Raw genomic sequence first — 14088 nt, 5'->3', positions numbered from 1 at the left:
AGCCTGGCACTAAATGATGTAACTGTCCTAAGTGCGGCAGCTACCTGTCTATCCAAGCTTGAAGAAACATCTGTGTATCATATAACCCAGTCAGGTGATTAGTAAGAGAACTTGGTTAGAAAATGATATAACAACAGACATTTTCAAGTCGTAGTAAAACATGTTTAAACTTCGGAAACTTTATTCACTGATGATTCAATTTGGCATTTATTTCACTGACACACAAAAGGTGCACAAAATTATACTTTCATTGTCTCGACCGTGTCCTAACAAGGGATCAGATGGCAGAGAACTCCTCTTCAAGATGGCTGACGAGTCTGAAAAGCCAGAGGGCAGCATCTACATGTTTTGTTTTATTAGACCTTTATTTTACCAGGTAAAAATGTTTGAGAACCAGTTCTCATTTACAAACATCACCTGACCAAGAGGCACCAACAGGAACACATACACACACAGACATAAAAACATAAAATAGAACAAAAGTGGACAAGTAACAAGCAATGTGCGCAAGGTGTAAAAAAGTATGTGTGTATTACAGTATGCATGTAAGTAAAGTCCGAAGTGATCAGCAGGAACAACAGTCAACTGAAATCTGTTGAAGTTTTAGCTTGAAGGTTGTGAGTGGAGTCAAAGTTGAAAGTTTGAGGGTGTTTTGTAAGTTATTCCAGTCGTTAGCTGCTGCAAAATGAAAGGAATTACGGCCGAAAATAGTAGAAGTACCGGGGATGATGAGCTTGATGTAGTTACTAGAGCTAGTGCGATATGAGGCTTGGGTGACGTGAAGAAGAGAGGACAGGTAGGGAGGTGTCTTGCCCAGGATTGACTTGTATTATTTTAAGCTATTTTAATTGTGTTCTTTTATGCCTGTCTGAATGTCTCCAATGCTTGCCTTGCCTTGTATACGAAATGAAGCCAGTGGTGAAGCCGCTGGGTATGTGTTTGATAGGGCTAGATCTTCTAACTTTGACACACTCAGTGATCCTTTGTTCAGCTCTGTTGAATAAAATGTGCTCGGGCTGGACTGTTTTTTAAGTTATTACTTTTAGACGGTTATTCAAATGACTAGGGAATTTGTCGCTTTGGAATGTCCCATGCCTAGAATTGTCTATGTTTTTGTTTAAGTTTGTATTGTGTTATATTGTTTTTGTTGAAGGTGACGGAGAGTCATTGATATTGTTTTTTTCTGTGTCGTGGTTTAAGGGTAAGTCCGAGCGAAACAGCAAGTTAGAGGGAAAACCTCTGCCACTGCTTTAGTATCATGTGTTTGTGGACTGTCTCACCATAAAGGTAGCTTGAACTGTTTTGTGAATTATAAATGAAACTGCTCACAGGCAAATTCATGTGTGGCATGTGCTGATGCATTTGTTGAACTTGTGTTTGTGTTTGTGTGTGTGTGTGTGGGGGGGGGGGTCACAGCTGTATTACATTATGCTTATGCAATATGTACATTTTGGAGTGTATAAAATAAGCTATTTATTAAGAGAGTGCAATCATTTAAGTATTATAAATACTTAAATCTTGCTGTCAGTAACCTCTACTGCCCAATATAAATCTCTCTCTTCAGATGTCCTATCTAATAAAGGCAATTTGCCAGAAAAAAAATAATACCAGAAAATATGAGTCACAAACTTGCATCATGCAAGCTAATTTTAACCAGGTTGGAACTCTTTCACTATAAAAGCATCACGACTCTCTTTGTACTTGTGTTGCATTCAGCTGGTGACATTTCATTTATTCCGTCCCTGCCTTTCAGACAGCCTGAGTCATTCACCAATTAGACTAACACATTCATTCTATTTAAGTAGCGTATAGAACAGGTTGATATTTTATGAGTAAAAAAGATCTAACTACAAAGTACAGGCATGTTTCAAGACATGAATTAGGACCCCAACAACAGAAAAACATGACATAATGTATGTAAAAATCATTAAGCTAAACTTCTTTAAAAAATGAAATATACAATAAGTGGTTTTACATTTATACTGTTAATAATAAATGATGTATTTTGAACAAAAAATTGATGTTTTAAGAAGCAATTCTGTATATGCAAAAGGACAAAGCTCTTCATATGGATCATTAACAGTCTCACATTTCAGGATATTCTACGTTTTGATTCAACAGCATGTCAACACTTTAACTCAACTGTGCAAAAAGCCCCATACAACACCATTTCATCATGACGCTGTAATCACCTAGCTGATAGGAGCGCCAGTTGTGACCAGTTTATAATAGGCCCCTTTCTTGGCCATGAGTGTATCATGTGTGCCTTGTTCTATTACAACTCCCTGAGACATCACAGCTATGATGTCAGCAGTCTGAATCGTAGACAGCCGGTGAGCGATGACGATGCAGGTTCGACCTTTTCTTGCCTCATCAAGGGCTGACTGGACAGTCTGAAGAAGAAACAGACCCTTGTTAGAAACCCAGTATTAAAGAAAGTTCTTTTATATAATGTGGAAGTTGATATGAATGTCATAACAGGAAGAAGCCTTCTTGCATGCAGTGGCGGTTCTGGGGAGGGGCCAACAGGGGCTGGTGACCCTGTAAAACTGAACCTGGACCCCCCTGTGGCCCCCCCTTCCACATCAAACAAATATTATACAATAAAAAAAGCTTCGGTATCGCGCTGATGTTACAGGCAGAACACATGCGTGTAGCACTTGGTTCCAGGCCCTTAAGGGACTCATGTTGAGTGTAAACAGCCAAACAGCTGCTGTCAGTCTGCATTTTGATATAGTACACAGTAGTATATATGTCTAGTATATAGGGATGCACTGATGTTTTGCCAGTTTGTTCTCAGCCGGTCCTCGCCCTTCTCAGTCTCTTTTGTCAGGGTTGAATGTGTCCCTCTGACAACACCCTTGGCCCCAGCCTGGCCCCCCAATTAAAATTGGTCTAGAACTGCCACTGCTTGTACGAGGGAAAATATTGATGTCAGTTCTGTTTAATGGTGTATAGAAGTAGATTACTTTTTCACTCTCTGTGTCCAAAGCAGAGGTAGCTTCATCCAGTAGCAGGATCTTGGGGTTCCTGACAATGGCCCGAGCGATAGCAATGCGCTGTTTTTGTCCTCTAGACAGCTGGGATCCCTGGGTGCCAACCTGAGTCTCATATTTCTGAGAAAACATTTTAAAAGAATTATGAGGAATGGATAAAGCTGAGTAGAGAAAATCAGGCTTGTAAAAATCTGTTTGAAATTGGTAAAGACAAGTAGCAACAGTCTGTGCTAGCATTCATGAGATTAAGAGACTGTTTAAAACAATAATATGCTTTATCAAATCAGTAGTGTTAGTGTCAAGGTCAGACTGTTGTCTGTTTTTTTTAAATCCATGTTAGAAAGAGCCAGAACAAAGCAGCAAAGGCGTGTTAAAAATAATTTTGAAGTTTGATATCAATTTAAAGTTTTAATTAAAGTAAACTCAGAAAAGGCTCACTGATAAAAGCAAAGACTTAAAGGAGATCATCAACACATATGACCCCTTCTCCTAAAATGATTTTCTTGTTTATAATAACAGATATAGCTTAAAGCACAAAGTCAAATGCTTTCCACTTCAATTAAAGTGTTTCCACTCACATCTGGCAGTGTCATCACAAAGTCATGAAGGAAGGCCTTCTTAGAGGCCTCAACAACCTCCTCCATGCTGACAGTACAAGTATTATCTCCATACTGAATATTCTCTGCGATGCTGCAGTCAAACAACACCGGCTCCTGGGACACAATGCCAATCTGAGATCTCAGGAAGGGCACATTCACAGTTTGAGATGAGCGACCATCAATCAACTAGAAATGACAGATAACACAAATTAGACAGGCTTTGGAATAGATTAAACTACATCTGGGAAAATCAATGTCTGAATCAGTCTACATACCACTCTGCCTTCATCAGGGTCATAAAACCTCTCCAGCAGTTGAACACTGGTGCTTTTCCCACAGCCGCTGCTCCCAACGAATGCCAAAGTCTGACCAGGTTTCACTGACACAACCAGGCCCTTCAACACCTGGATGTCTGGACGAGTTGGATAGGTGAATTTGCAGTTGAGGAAATCTAATTCCCCTTTGAATGAGTCCTGAAGAAGGAGAACAACGCTTAACCATTTGAATGTCACTTTTTCATACAATGACATCCTATTAGGTATGATTTTGATAATTTATGGAAATCACCAACCCATTTCTCTCCATCTGTCAGGCTCATGTTAATTTTAGGAACTCGATCTAAAAGTGTGAAAAACTGAGAGGCAGCAGTTTTGGCTTTAGCGTAATCTGGAGTGAAGGAAGAAGCTCTGCCCAGTGCTGTCCCACTGATAACAACAGCAGAAATCACCCTGCGGAAACACCATAAGAGCGACAGATCAACTTCCTGTAAATACATAATAAATCATTCTTTAATATAGAATCTGAAAAGGGCAGATTTTTTCATTTGAAAACTGGCTTCACCAACCTGAATACAATCATGTATGGTAATCCCTCAGAGCTAACCAGATAGCCTCCATATCTAAACGAAGCTGCATATGCCATGAAGATAACACACTGGGCAAAACCAAAACATAGACCGTAAATATTGGCTTTCTTCTTGGCTGACTTGTAGGGAAGCTCAAGCTTTTGCTCATATGACTCCACAAATGAGCTCTCTTTGGCCAGGCCGGCAATGGTTCTGATGTTGGAAAGAGCCTCACTGGATACCTGTGGGAGGAAAGTTTGAGTCACCTAGCCAATGGTTTCTCTGAAAATTCTATCCACATCATATCCCCATATTTTTAAGGCATCCTTTTTCATTTCACCTCAGACTTATGGTGGGTAGCCCAAACGCTGTCATAATGTTGTACTGCTGTTTAAAGTTGTGAGCTGTTTAAACATATGGAATCTAAGAGACCTAACATTAAACCCCCCCAAAAAATGATCAGCACCTAAAAAGACAGTGAAAGGCTGAGGGTGATTGAGCTTTATTTAAAATGAAAACATCATATTTCATATGGTATCCTATCAGCTTCCATCAGACAACAGCTAAAACTAGCATTCATTTGCTTGCTAGCTTATTCCAACAGCCAACAGTTGTGTTAGCTAACACATAACAGTAGCAGGTGTTAGCTAACACAACTGTTGGCTAATAGTACCATAAGCTAGGGATTTATCTACTGAATTGTGTTATGTTATCAAATAGCATTGTTAGCGGGGCGCTGCTGGCCTAGTGGTCTAAGCGTCCCACATATGGGGAATATAGTCCTCGACACAGAGGTCGTCGGTTCGACTCCAACCGGTCAACCATTCACTGAATGTCTTCCCCCACTCTCTGCTCCCCACATTTCCTGTCTCTCTTCAGCTGTCCTATCCGATAAAGGTGAAAATAGGCCAAAATATATCTTAAAAAAAAAAAAGGTATTGTAAGCATTCAGCCTCTCATAGCTTACAGTATTAGATCATTTGTCAAACTCACTACTCTTTTTGATTTTTTTTTAACCCTCCTGTTATGTTGCGGGTCAAATTGACCCTTCTTAAAGTCTATTTTAGGCAATATCTGCCTTCAAAACCAGCTAAATGCATTATATAAATCTGGGTAGCAACTGACAGAAGAGGAGTCGTGTTAATTTATCAACATCACTTCCTAAAAAAATAAAATATTCAAAATTTTAAATAAAATAAACAAAAATCTATGTCATGTAAAACTATTGTATTTATATTTAGGACTTTCCAATGAACATTCAAAAAAGTTTTAACATTACTTTAAATGAAAAACGAGTGAGTTATCCTCATTGAACCAAGATCTGTGAGAATTAAAGAACACCAATGGACTAAATATTGATTTAAATGGTTAGTAATGGAGTTAAAAATTAGATTAAAAATGTGTATTGGGATTTTTTGGGGTTCTGACACTTTTGGATAATTGAATATGTCCCGGGTCAAATTGACTCAGGAACACTATTCTGTTCCAGAGAAACGAAAATAACAGGAGGGTTGACTTGGATACAGGAGTAGGACAGAATAACATTTGAGCTTCGTACCTTAAGGAAGAAAACAACGGCTGTCTGAACATGGTTCAGTGGCACTTACCTGACCTGCTGTTTCCATGGATTTTTTATCTTCACTTGCAAAACCTGTTAGCATTTTAGCTTGGAAAACCCCCGACAGGCCGATGAGTGGCAGGAAGCATAAAATGACTAAAGTTAACTTCCAACTGAAGTAGAAAGCAATGATGAAAGACGCTCCAATGTTGGTCAATGAGTTGACGATCATGCCAATCTGAGATCCAGTTGCCTGAGGAGTGATACCAGCAAGATCATGCATATTATTAATTGGAACCCCTAAATTGGCTTTTTTTTGTGTGTAATAAGTAATGTAAATAAAGTTGACACAGGCGTGTAATTCTGTTACACACCCCTTGCACCATGGATGCATCAGTGGCCAGTCGGGTAGTCAGAGCTCCAGGGCTGTTTTTTGGGTCATCAAACCAGCCAATCTCCTGTTTTAACATGGCCTGGAAGCCCACTTTCCTCAGACGTCGAGTCAGGAGCTCTCCAGACTTAGCAAAAGCATATCCCTAGAAGATTAAATCAGAGTCAATCCATGCATAAATGTTAATCCTAGATTATTTGGTTTTTTGTTTTGGAAAAGATTTCGACTCTATACGTCATAGTGTTGCAAATAAGTATGCAAACCTGTAAAAACTGTGAAAAGACACTCATCACAGCTATGACACAAAACAGAACACATATTCCGTTGATCTGCTTCCTCTGTTCTTCCAGGTCACGAATGGCAAACGTCTGGAAATACAAACGTTTAAAAAATAATTTGTTGAATAGAACACAAATCCAACTCAAGCAGTGGCAGCATTTATGAGGAACACAACACGCACCCCAAGAATTTGGCTGAACAGGATAGCATAGATAGGATTGACAGAGCCATTGACAGCCGCTCCCAGTGATCCCATCACCATGTAGGGCCATTCTGGCTGGTTGTATTTGAGGATACGAGCTACTGGGGCTGGCTCTACCTCTTCCACTACATTTTCCTCATATGTCTGTGTTGCTGGTGGGATCATGATGTTGGAAAGGATCTTGAGGCTGTTTGATGATAGAGTGCTCTGAGACCTCAGTCGAACAAGGCTCCTATGGGAGTTACATTGAAAGCATCAAGTTATTTCAGTGTGGTACATTAATATTAATGCCCATATTTGTTTTCTAATAGGATCTATTTGGCCTGGAGAAAATACCTATTACTGGATCTGCAGCTTCCACTCCTTGCTTTTATATCAAAGTCATCAAGAGCTTCACCGACTTCATCTAGCAGGAGAAATAACAAAGATTTTGTTAATCATTGTTAATCAAATGCCTCTGCCGCTGCCGTCCTACATGTCTCAGCAGATACTGATTCCAGTTTTAATTCTACTAGGTGTTGTCATTTTTATTCAAGTGGTGTCATTTCAAGTATTGATAAGATGTGTAGATAATACTTATAATGATTTGAAGCACCTACCATGTGTTGTGTTGGATACATCTTGGTTCTGCAGGGTGACCAAGGTGAAGTAGACACCTTTCCTCTCTAACAGCTCACTGTGCGTTCCCCTCTCCACAGCCTGCCCATGCTCAAACCCGATGATGACATCTGCATTTCTGATCGTTGAAAGGCGGTGAGCTATGGAAATTGTTGTCCTGCCCAATTGCACCTGAACATATAGTAATATAAGAGAGTCACTCCATTACACCTGGTGCTGAACTTCATAATAAAAGTGATGTCATTAATGCAGTCTGCAGGTAGTGAGTGTCTTACCTTATCCAGAGCCTCCTGGACTACAGCCTCACTCTCATTGTCCAGGGCAGACGTGGCCATATCCAGCAGCAAAATCTTTGGGTTGCGTATCAAAGCTCGAGCAATAGCAATCCTCTGTTTCTGTCCTCCACTCATCTGACCTCCACCTTCTCCAACCAGAGTATCAAATTTCTGGTGAAGAAGAAACAGGATGTTCATTTTCAGCTAGTCAAATACTGACCCAAATGAACATATTTCATGAAACAGTTGTAAGTACTCTGATGCTCTTGTATTGTCTTGACATGTTTGTATGTACCTGTGGTAAGTCCATTATAAAATTGTAGGCATTAGCCTGTTTTGTTGCATGGGTGATGTCCTCCATTGTTACTCCAGGGCGACCAAACCGGATGTTTTCTGCAATGGTTGTAGCAAAAAGCACGGGCTCCTGTTCGACTATTCCAATGAGCGATCGGAGCCACTGGATGTTCAGAGAACGTATGTCATGGCCGTCCAAGGTCACCTGAGAAAAAAAAAGTATGCATTAAATTGCAGTGAAGACTTTAAACTTTTCAGTGCTGTCTTGAGTGCCTCTACAAGTAGCACAGGTAGTTACCTTTCCTTCTTTTGGGTCATAAAATCTTTGGATGAGTTGAGTTGCAGTGCTTTTTCCAGATCCACTTGGCCCCACAAAAGCAGTGGTTTCTCCTGCTTTGATTTGCATGCTCAGATCATCTAAAATCTGAAAAAGGAGATAATGTAAAACTGAATTTCTGGAACTTAAATAGCCACAAAGAAATGATGTGTAGTTGAAGAATTGTACCTTGACTTCAGGTCGTGATGGGTAGAAGAAAGAGACGTTATGGAACTCAATGACGCCTTCCACTTTCTCCAATTTCTGACCTTCTTCTGAGAAACAATCAATTTCTGGCTCCTGTGAATGTAACCGCACAGGATTTTATTTCACCGTGAAGATCTTCGTTCTTACAATGAACTATTTCTGAAGAAGCATCCTGGTCTTACCCGGTCAATTGTGTCATAGATGGTCTTTGCTGCAGCGCGACCTGAAGCAAAAGCCTCCAGACAGGGGGAGGCCTGGCCCAGGTTCATCGCTGCCATGAGTACTCCAAAGAATACCTAAACATAAAAAACAGCTGTTGTATTTGAAGACGTTAGAGTTACATTAATAAAACATGCTTAACATATCATACCTGTATAAGAGTACCAGGAGAAAGCTCCTTGGTCTCAATGACCAATTTAGATCCATACCAAAAGGCCAAAGCGAAACAAAGGAAAATGATGCACCACAAGTATCCTTGAAAAATGCCAATGATTGCCCCCTTTTTCACGCCCCAGTTCTGAGCTTCTGCAAGGTTTTTATCATACCTGCAAAAAAGAAATGCCTCATTATAATTTGCATTGCAGAAAATCTTCCTGTGATCTTAAAAAAAGTGATATAATACCTCTCAGCTTCTTTTTCTTCCCCACTGAAAGCTGCTACGGTTCTGATGGATGACAGGACCTCGTCCGCCACTGCACCTGCCTTTGCGTATGCCTTCAGCTCTCGTCCAGTCAGCCTGGCCACAGCCTAAAAGGCAAGAGAGGAAATGATGCAAAAACACCTAGTTGTGACATATGATTTGTATATAGAGGAGCAACACATTCCTACCAGGCAGAGGTGGCAAAAGTAAATAAAGACTATGTACTGCACTAGCAGGGCAGATAAAATAAGTCTGGTTAAAGAAGAACTGATTCAACTTCTTTAAGCAATAAAAGTGGTCGGGTTGGAAAGGTGGCATGTATTGATGCAAATTAAAAATAATTCATTAATGTCCTTAAAATAAAATACTTAAAAAGCCTTATTGAAAAATCTAATGAGTACGAAGTTTATATGCTAGTGTTGGAATGTGGGGTATGAAAATAAAAGTATGAAAAATAAAATACCCCTTTAAAGTACAGGAATCTACTTAAAGCTCCTGTGAAGAATTACTGGTTGTTTTGATTTTGGCCCTTCCCTTGGGACAAAGACATTTTGGATCTTTGCTGATCTTTTATCGTGTTGATTTTAAGATCTTATTAAATAATTTAAAATTTTTGAATGGACAGGCCCCAAACTATTTAAGCGACATTTTAACCCCCTATGTGCCTGGGCGGCCCCTCAGGTCTGTGGATACATCTCTGCCGGTTGGGCCAAGATCCTGTCTTATAAACAAAAGGTGACCGGGTCTTTTCAATCAGAGCTCAAGTTTGTGGAACTCCCTGCCACTTACAATTAGACAGTCCACAACCTTAACTGCCTTTAAATACTCACCAAAAACATTTTTATGAAAGAAGGCATTTCTCCACCCCTGATTCTTGAATTTGCTCTGCATTCAGACGTCTTGTTTTGCTTCTGTCTTTTTTTTTCTCCCCCCTGTTTTTTATGCTTTGTAATTCTCTGCTTTTTTGTTGTGAAGCACTTTGTAACCTTGTTAAGAAAAGTGCTGTATAGATATAAAGTTTATTATTAAATATATTATTATCTTGTCCTCATATGTGCAGGTAGAGCTTTTGGACCAAATATGTCATCCTTTTTTATCCAATATGTGATTCCAAACAAATCTTTGGCATGGAAAACTTCTAGAAAAGCAGTTTTGGCAGAGTGTTATTTGCCCATTCTGACACCTACTGTACAACAGGGGTAGCATGTACATAAAATAACTTCACATTATGATCAGTGTCCCTCTGATAGTCTCATTTGCTTTTGTAGGTCATACAGATGCATCAGATTTCATTTGAGTCTGTTTAATAACCAACTCCTCACAGGATCTTTAAGTACAATTAAAAAGGCTTGCTATGCGTTACTTGCCAGCAGTAAGCAATCTCTATTTCACAACATTCGACCACTCACCATGGCCATCAGTCCAGCAGCTACACCAATCAGAGGGCTCACAGCTATGACCACCAGAGTTAGCTTCCACCCACCGATGAACCCAACCATGAAGCCAAACACAAACGTAGAAATCCTCTCGATGAAGATGGACACCTGGTCAGCGATGGCGTTGTTGATCTTGTTGATGTCACTAGAAGAGCAGAAAACCCTGAAGCACTGATAACACTGATAACAGCCTGATGTGCAGATAAAAGAGGCCCAGCTCACTCTGAAATCCTTGTGTTCAGTTCACCAACAGAGTTGCAGTCAAACCAGCCGATCTCCATCCGCATTACTTTTCTGAAATAAGTCTGTCTTATTCTGTGAATTTGTCGTGCAGCCGCTGACACCCAGAGGAAAATCTATAGAGTAATGGACAGTGCTGAAAGTAATTCATTTCAGTAATATATTGTAAAAGGATTTTAAATTAAGTTTCAATTTTTACCTGGAAATAACTAACAACCAGAACTCCTAACCCAATTCCAACATAGTAATATGCAAACATGGTCATCTGTGCTTCAATATCCACCCTGCAGGGAGAACAAAATGAGTTCAGCAGTTTTTCTCTGTCATATCATTCACTTTAACTCTTAATGAAGTACTTACCCACACTGCACAGTACTGTTTTCAGGTGTTTCATATACAGAACCATTTATCCAGTATATGGTGTTATTGATGCATGTCTTGTTTGGGTCTTTAAGTTCCTGGACCTCCAGTTCATAGGCCACAAACGTGTTAGTCATCATGCCATAAACCAGGAGCATGAGAGGTGAAGCTGCTCCGTGTATGAGGGCGCACAAGCCCCCCACCACCATCATCGCTACCTCTTTGGTAGTGGCAAAACGAAACTGAAGAGAGGAATTTACAGGAATTTGAGTCTTACAACTTGTTTTGGAGGAACTGTTAGGATCAACGACACTTTTCAGTTCTAAAAATAAGTTCATAAAGTTCTGCAGGTATTGATGATGAAATATCAGGAGCATAGGCAAAAATTCCCCACACTGTAAATCCAAACATTCAAAATAATTAGTTATAGTAAATTGGGTAAACTTGACAAAGAAAAAATCTCTACTAACTTAAATATTTCGAGTTGCTGTGACTTCTTGTGTCTTTATAAGTTGTACATACTGAAAATGTTTGATTAACATGAACTCTTTTGCAGATTAAAATGTTAAGTAATTGTAACTCAAAATATTTGAGTACTTTGATTTACCTGTAATTAATTGTTATATGTTGCATTTAATCAATCTATTTGAACTATGAAAACTTAAGACTTTTAAGTTAGTCAACTTAAAATTATTGAGGCAATCAGTTGCCTCAATAATTTTGAGTTCTGCTAACTTATCCGGGTCTACAGGGCAAAGTTTCAATAGTAAAAGTACTCTTCTTGAATGCAAAATGGTTCCTGACAGTACGTTCACATTAACACAACATGACAAGTTTTCTAACAGTTGTTACTGCCAGATTAGTGTGTTTGCACATCACTTCTTAAAGGCTGAACTGATTTCAAATTAATATTTGTAGCATCTGTGTTTTTCCACGAACAGTAGGCTATGTCTAAAAAGTCAACATTTAAGTGTGCTCTGAAAAAAGCCTGTTTTCAGATTTGTAACCATGATTTCCCAGAAAGGGGATCAAATTTTATCTAAACAAAATATAAACAGAATAAGACAAGATATTTACCAACTGAAGGTATCCCACACTGGGTGGTTTTTCTTTTTTCTTCTTCTCAGTTCTGTAAAAGATCCAATGTAAAGTAAATATAATTTTGATCACAACTGCAAATATTTTGTTGTCTGAAACATTATAGGAAATTTAAATCATACGATACAAACTCACCCACTCTCCACATCTGCAATAACAGAGACCAAATTATACTGAGAGATGTTTTTATTTTTATACAAATTAATGATGTTATGTGTCCTATTTTTTTGTACAATTGTATTGCAAGACAACGGTCACTCACCTCTTCTGTCTTCTCTTGGTGTGTTAAGATTAATCGATTTCTTCATGTTTGCTGACCCACCTTAGCAGGTGTGTCCTCACAAAGCACTGTGGATTCAAAACAATGGATCCACTGATTAACACTGGTAGGATTCATGTTTTCACAGTTTTCTGTTTCAATACATACATATAGAGTTGAAGATTAAGAAGTAAAGTTTCCATGATGTCTTTGAAAAAAAATGTTTTTCTGGTTAATGAATGTTTGTCTTATAGTTAGGATAATGATCATACATGTTTCACACATGGGGTAATTTAAAATCTAAAAATAATGGTAATAATCCTGGAAGATTAGTGCAGTTTATGTGAAAGAAAATCAAAACTTACTGTACTTGATGTCTCTGCTTTCCTCAAGAATCAACCTGCATTACTGAGGCTCATCAGAGAAAATTCCTGTCTTAACTATAATATTTTTGCGTAATCCCTGCCTCTCCTTGTCATTATCTACGCCTCCATTAGACTGATAAGACCTGTGTCAGCAGTATGACCTTCACTAAACTTCCTTTGTACAAAAAAATGAAATCACTAAACCAAAGCGTACATTAACTATTGTTAGAAAACTTCTGTATCTCCAAACTCGTGCGACTAACTTATTACCTAATGTGAAATTTGAAAACATTATTTGGTATAGAAACTGTTGGTATTTGTCTACTGCTTATCATAAGTGATTGTAAACTGAGTTAAATGACCGCAAGGCCATTCGTCTTTCTCAGATACCACCTCTGTATACACACACCAATTAAACATTAAAATGTAGTCCCTGTTTGTTATTAGGAACCAATCAAAAGGTCAATTGAAATTCAATTAACATTTTAAGAAGCTTTTTTTTCATCATTATTTGAAAAAAATTGCTACTTCTACTGTCTTGTGGAGGAAATTGCATTTCTGGCAACATTTTTATTCACATTTCACGTGTATTAGCATTAATGATTCATTTCAGACAGTTTTTAAAAGTATAACTGTTTGTGAATACACTTCATAGTATTTAAGATAAATCAATCAGTCGCCATCCATTATTCACTTTTCAACATTGTGGAGTTTTAGTTAGTTTGTATGAGTACATTATTATTTCATAAAGTTTGTTGTTTATTTAATGTGTGAATGGAGACACATTCATAGTGATTAAGCAAAAGCTTGGGGTTAATGCCCGCTAGGACAAGTAATAGAATACCTCGGTTCAGAGTTTGCTCTTTTTTTACAACCGGTTATTATTCACAACACAGGTGATTGATAATAAACAGCAAGGAGGGAGCTTTGATAACCCACTTAAATAAAAACAGACTAATCTGTTTGATCTCTCCCACAGAGTTGAAGGTTTTCTCGGTCATGAACTCTGCATTAACAACTGTGAATTAATACACAGCAAAAAGCAGAAAGCATAATCAAGTATATCTAATAGGTTAGTATGATTTCATATATTTCTCCAAGCAGAATTCAC

The 14088-nt window shown here is 38.6% G+C and overlaps 1 protein-coding gene across 1 annotated transcript; it reads right to left on the bottom strand.

Annotated features, from left to right (window-relative positions):
- Positions 1 to 1974: 1974 nt before the first annotated feature.
- abcb11a (ATP-binding cassette, sub-family B (MDR/TAP), member 11a) lies at positions 1975 to 11464 on the bottom strand. Its single transcript, XM_034693942.1, has 23 exons — positions 11299 to 11464; positions 11095 to 11165; positions 10878 to 11011; positions 10629 to 10800; positions 9202 to 9326; positions 8950 to 9124; positions 8762 to 8875; positions 8562 to 8672; positions 8355 to 8480; positions 8058 to 8261; positions 7763 to 7933; positions 7469 to 7658; positions 7206 to 7275; positions 6849 to 7101; positions 6652 to 6756; positions 6372 to 6533; positions 6047 to 6250; positions 4440 to 4681; positions 4167 to 4323; positions 3871 to 4068; positions 3575 to 3781; positions 2970 to 3116; positions 1975 to 2393 (listed from the first exon to the last, which is right to left on the bottom strand). Exons 1-23 carry the CDS (start codon positions 11462 to 11464, stop codon positions 2193 to 2195), a joined length of 3705 nt encoding a protein of 1234 aa, XP_034549833.1. The 3' UTR covers positions 1975 to 2192.
- Positions 11465 to 14088: the final 2624 nt, after the last annotated feature.

This window comes from Notolabrus celidotus, chromosome 10 (genome assembly GCF_009762535.1).
Source record: "Notolabrus celidotus isolate fNotCel1 chromosome 10, fNotCel1.pri, whole genome shotgun sequence".
Taxonomy (NCBI): domain Eukaryota; kingdom Metazoa; phylum Chordata; class Actinopteri; order Labriformes; family Labridae; genus Notolabrus; species Notolabrus celidotus.
Note: the sequence above shows the minus strand (reverse complement) of the source record. Positions and strands in the feature narration are given on the sequence as shown.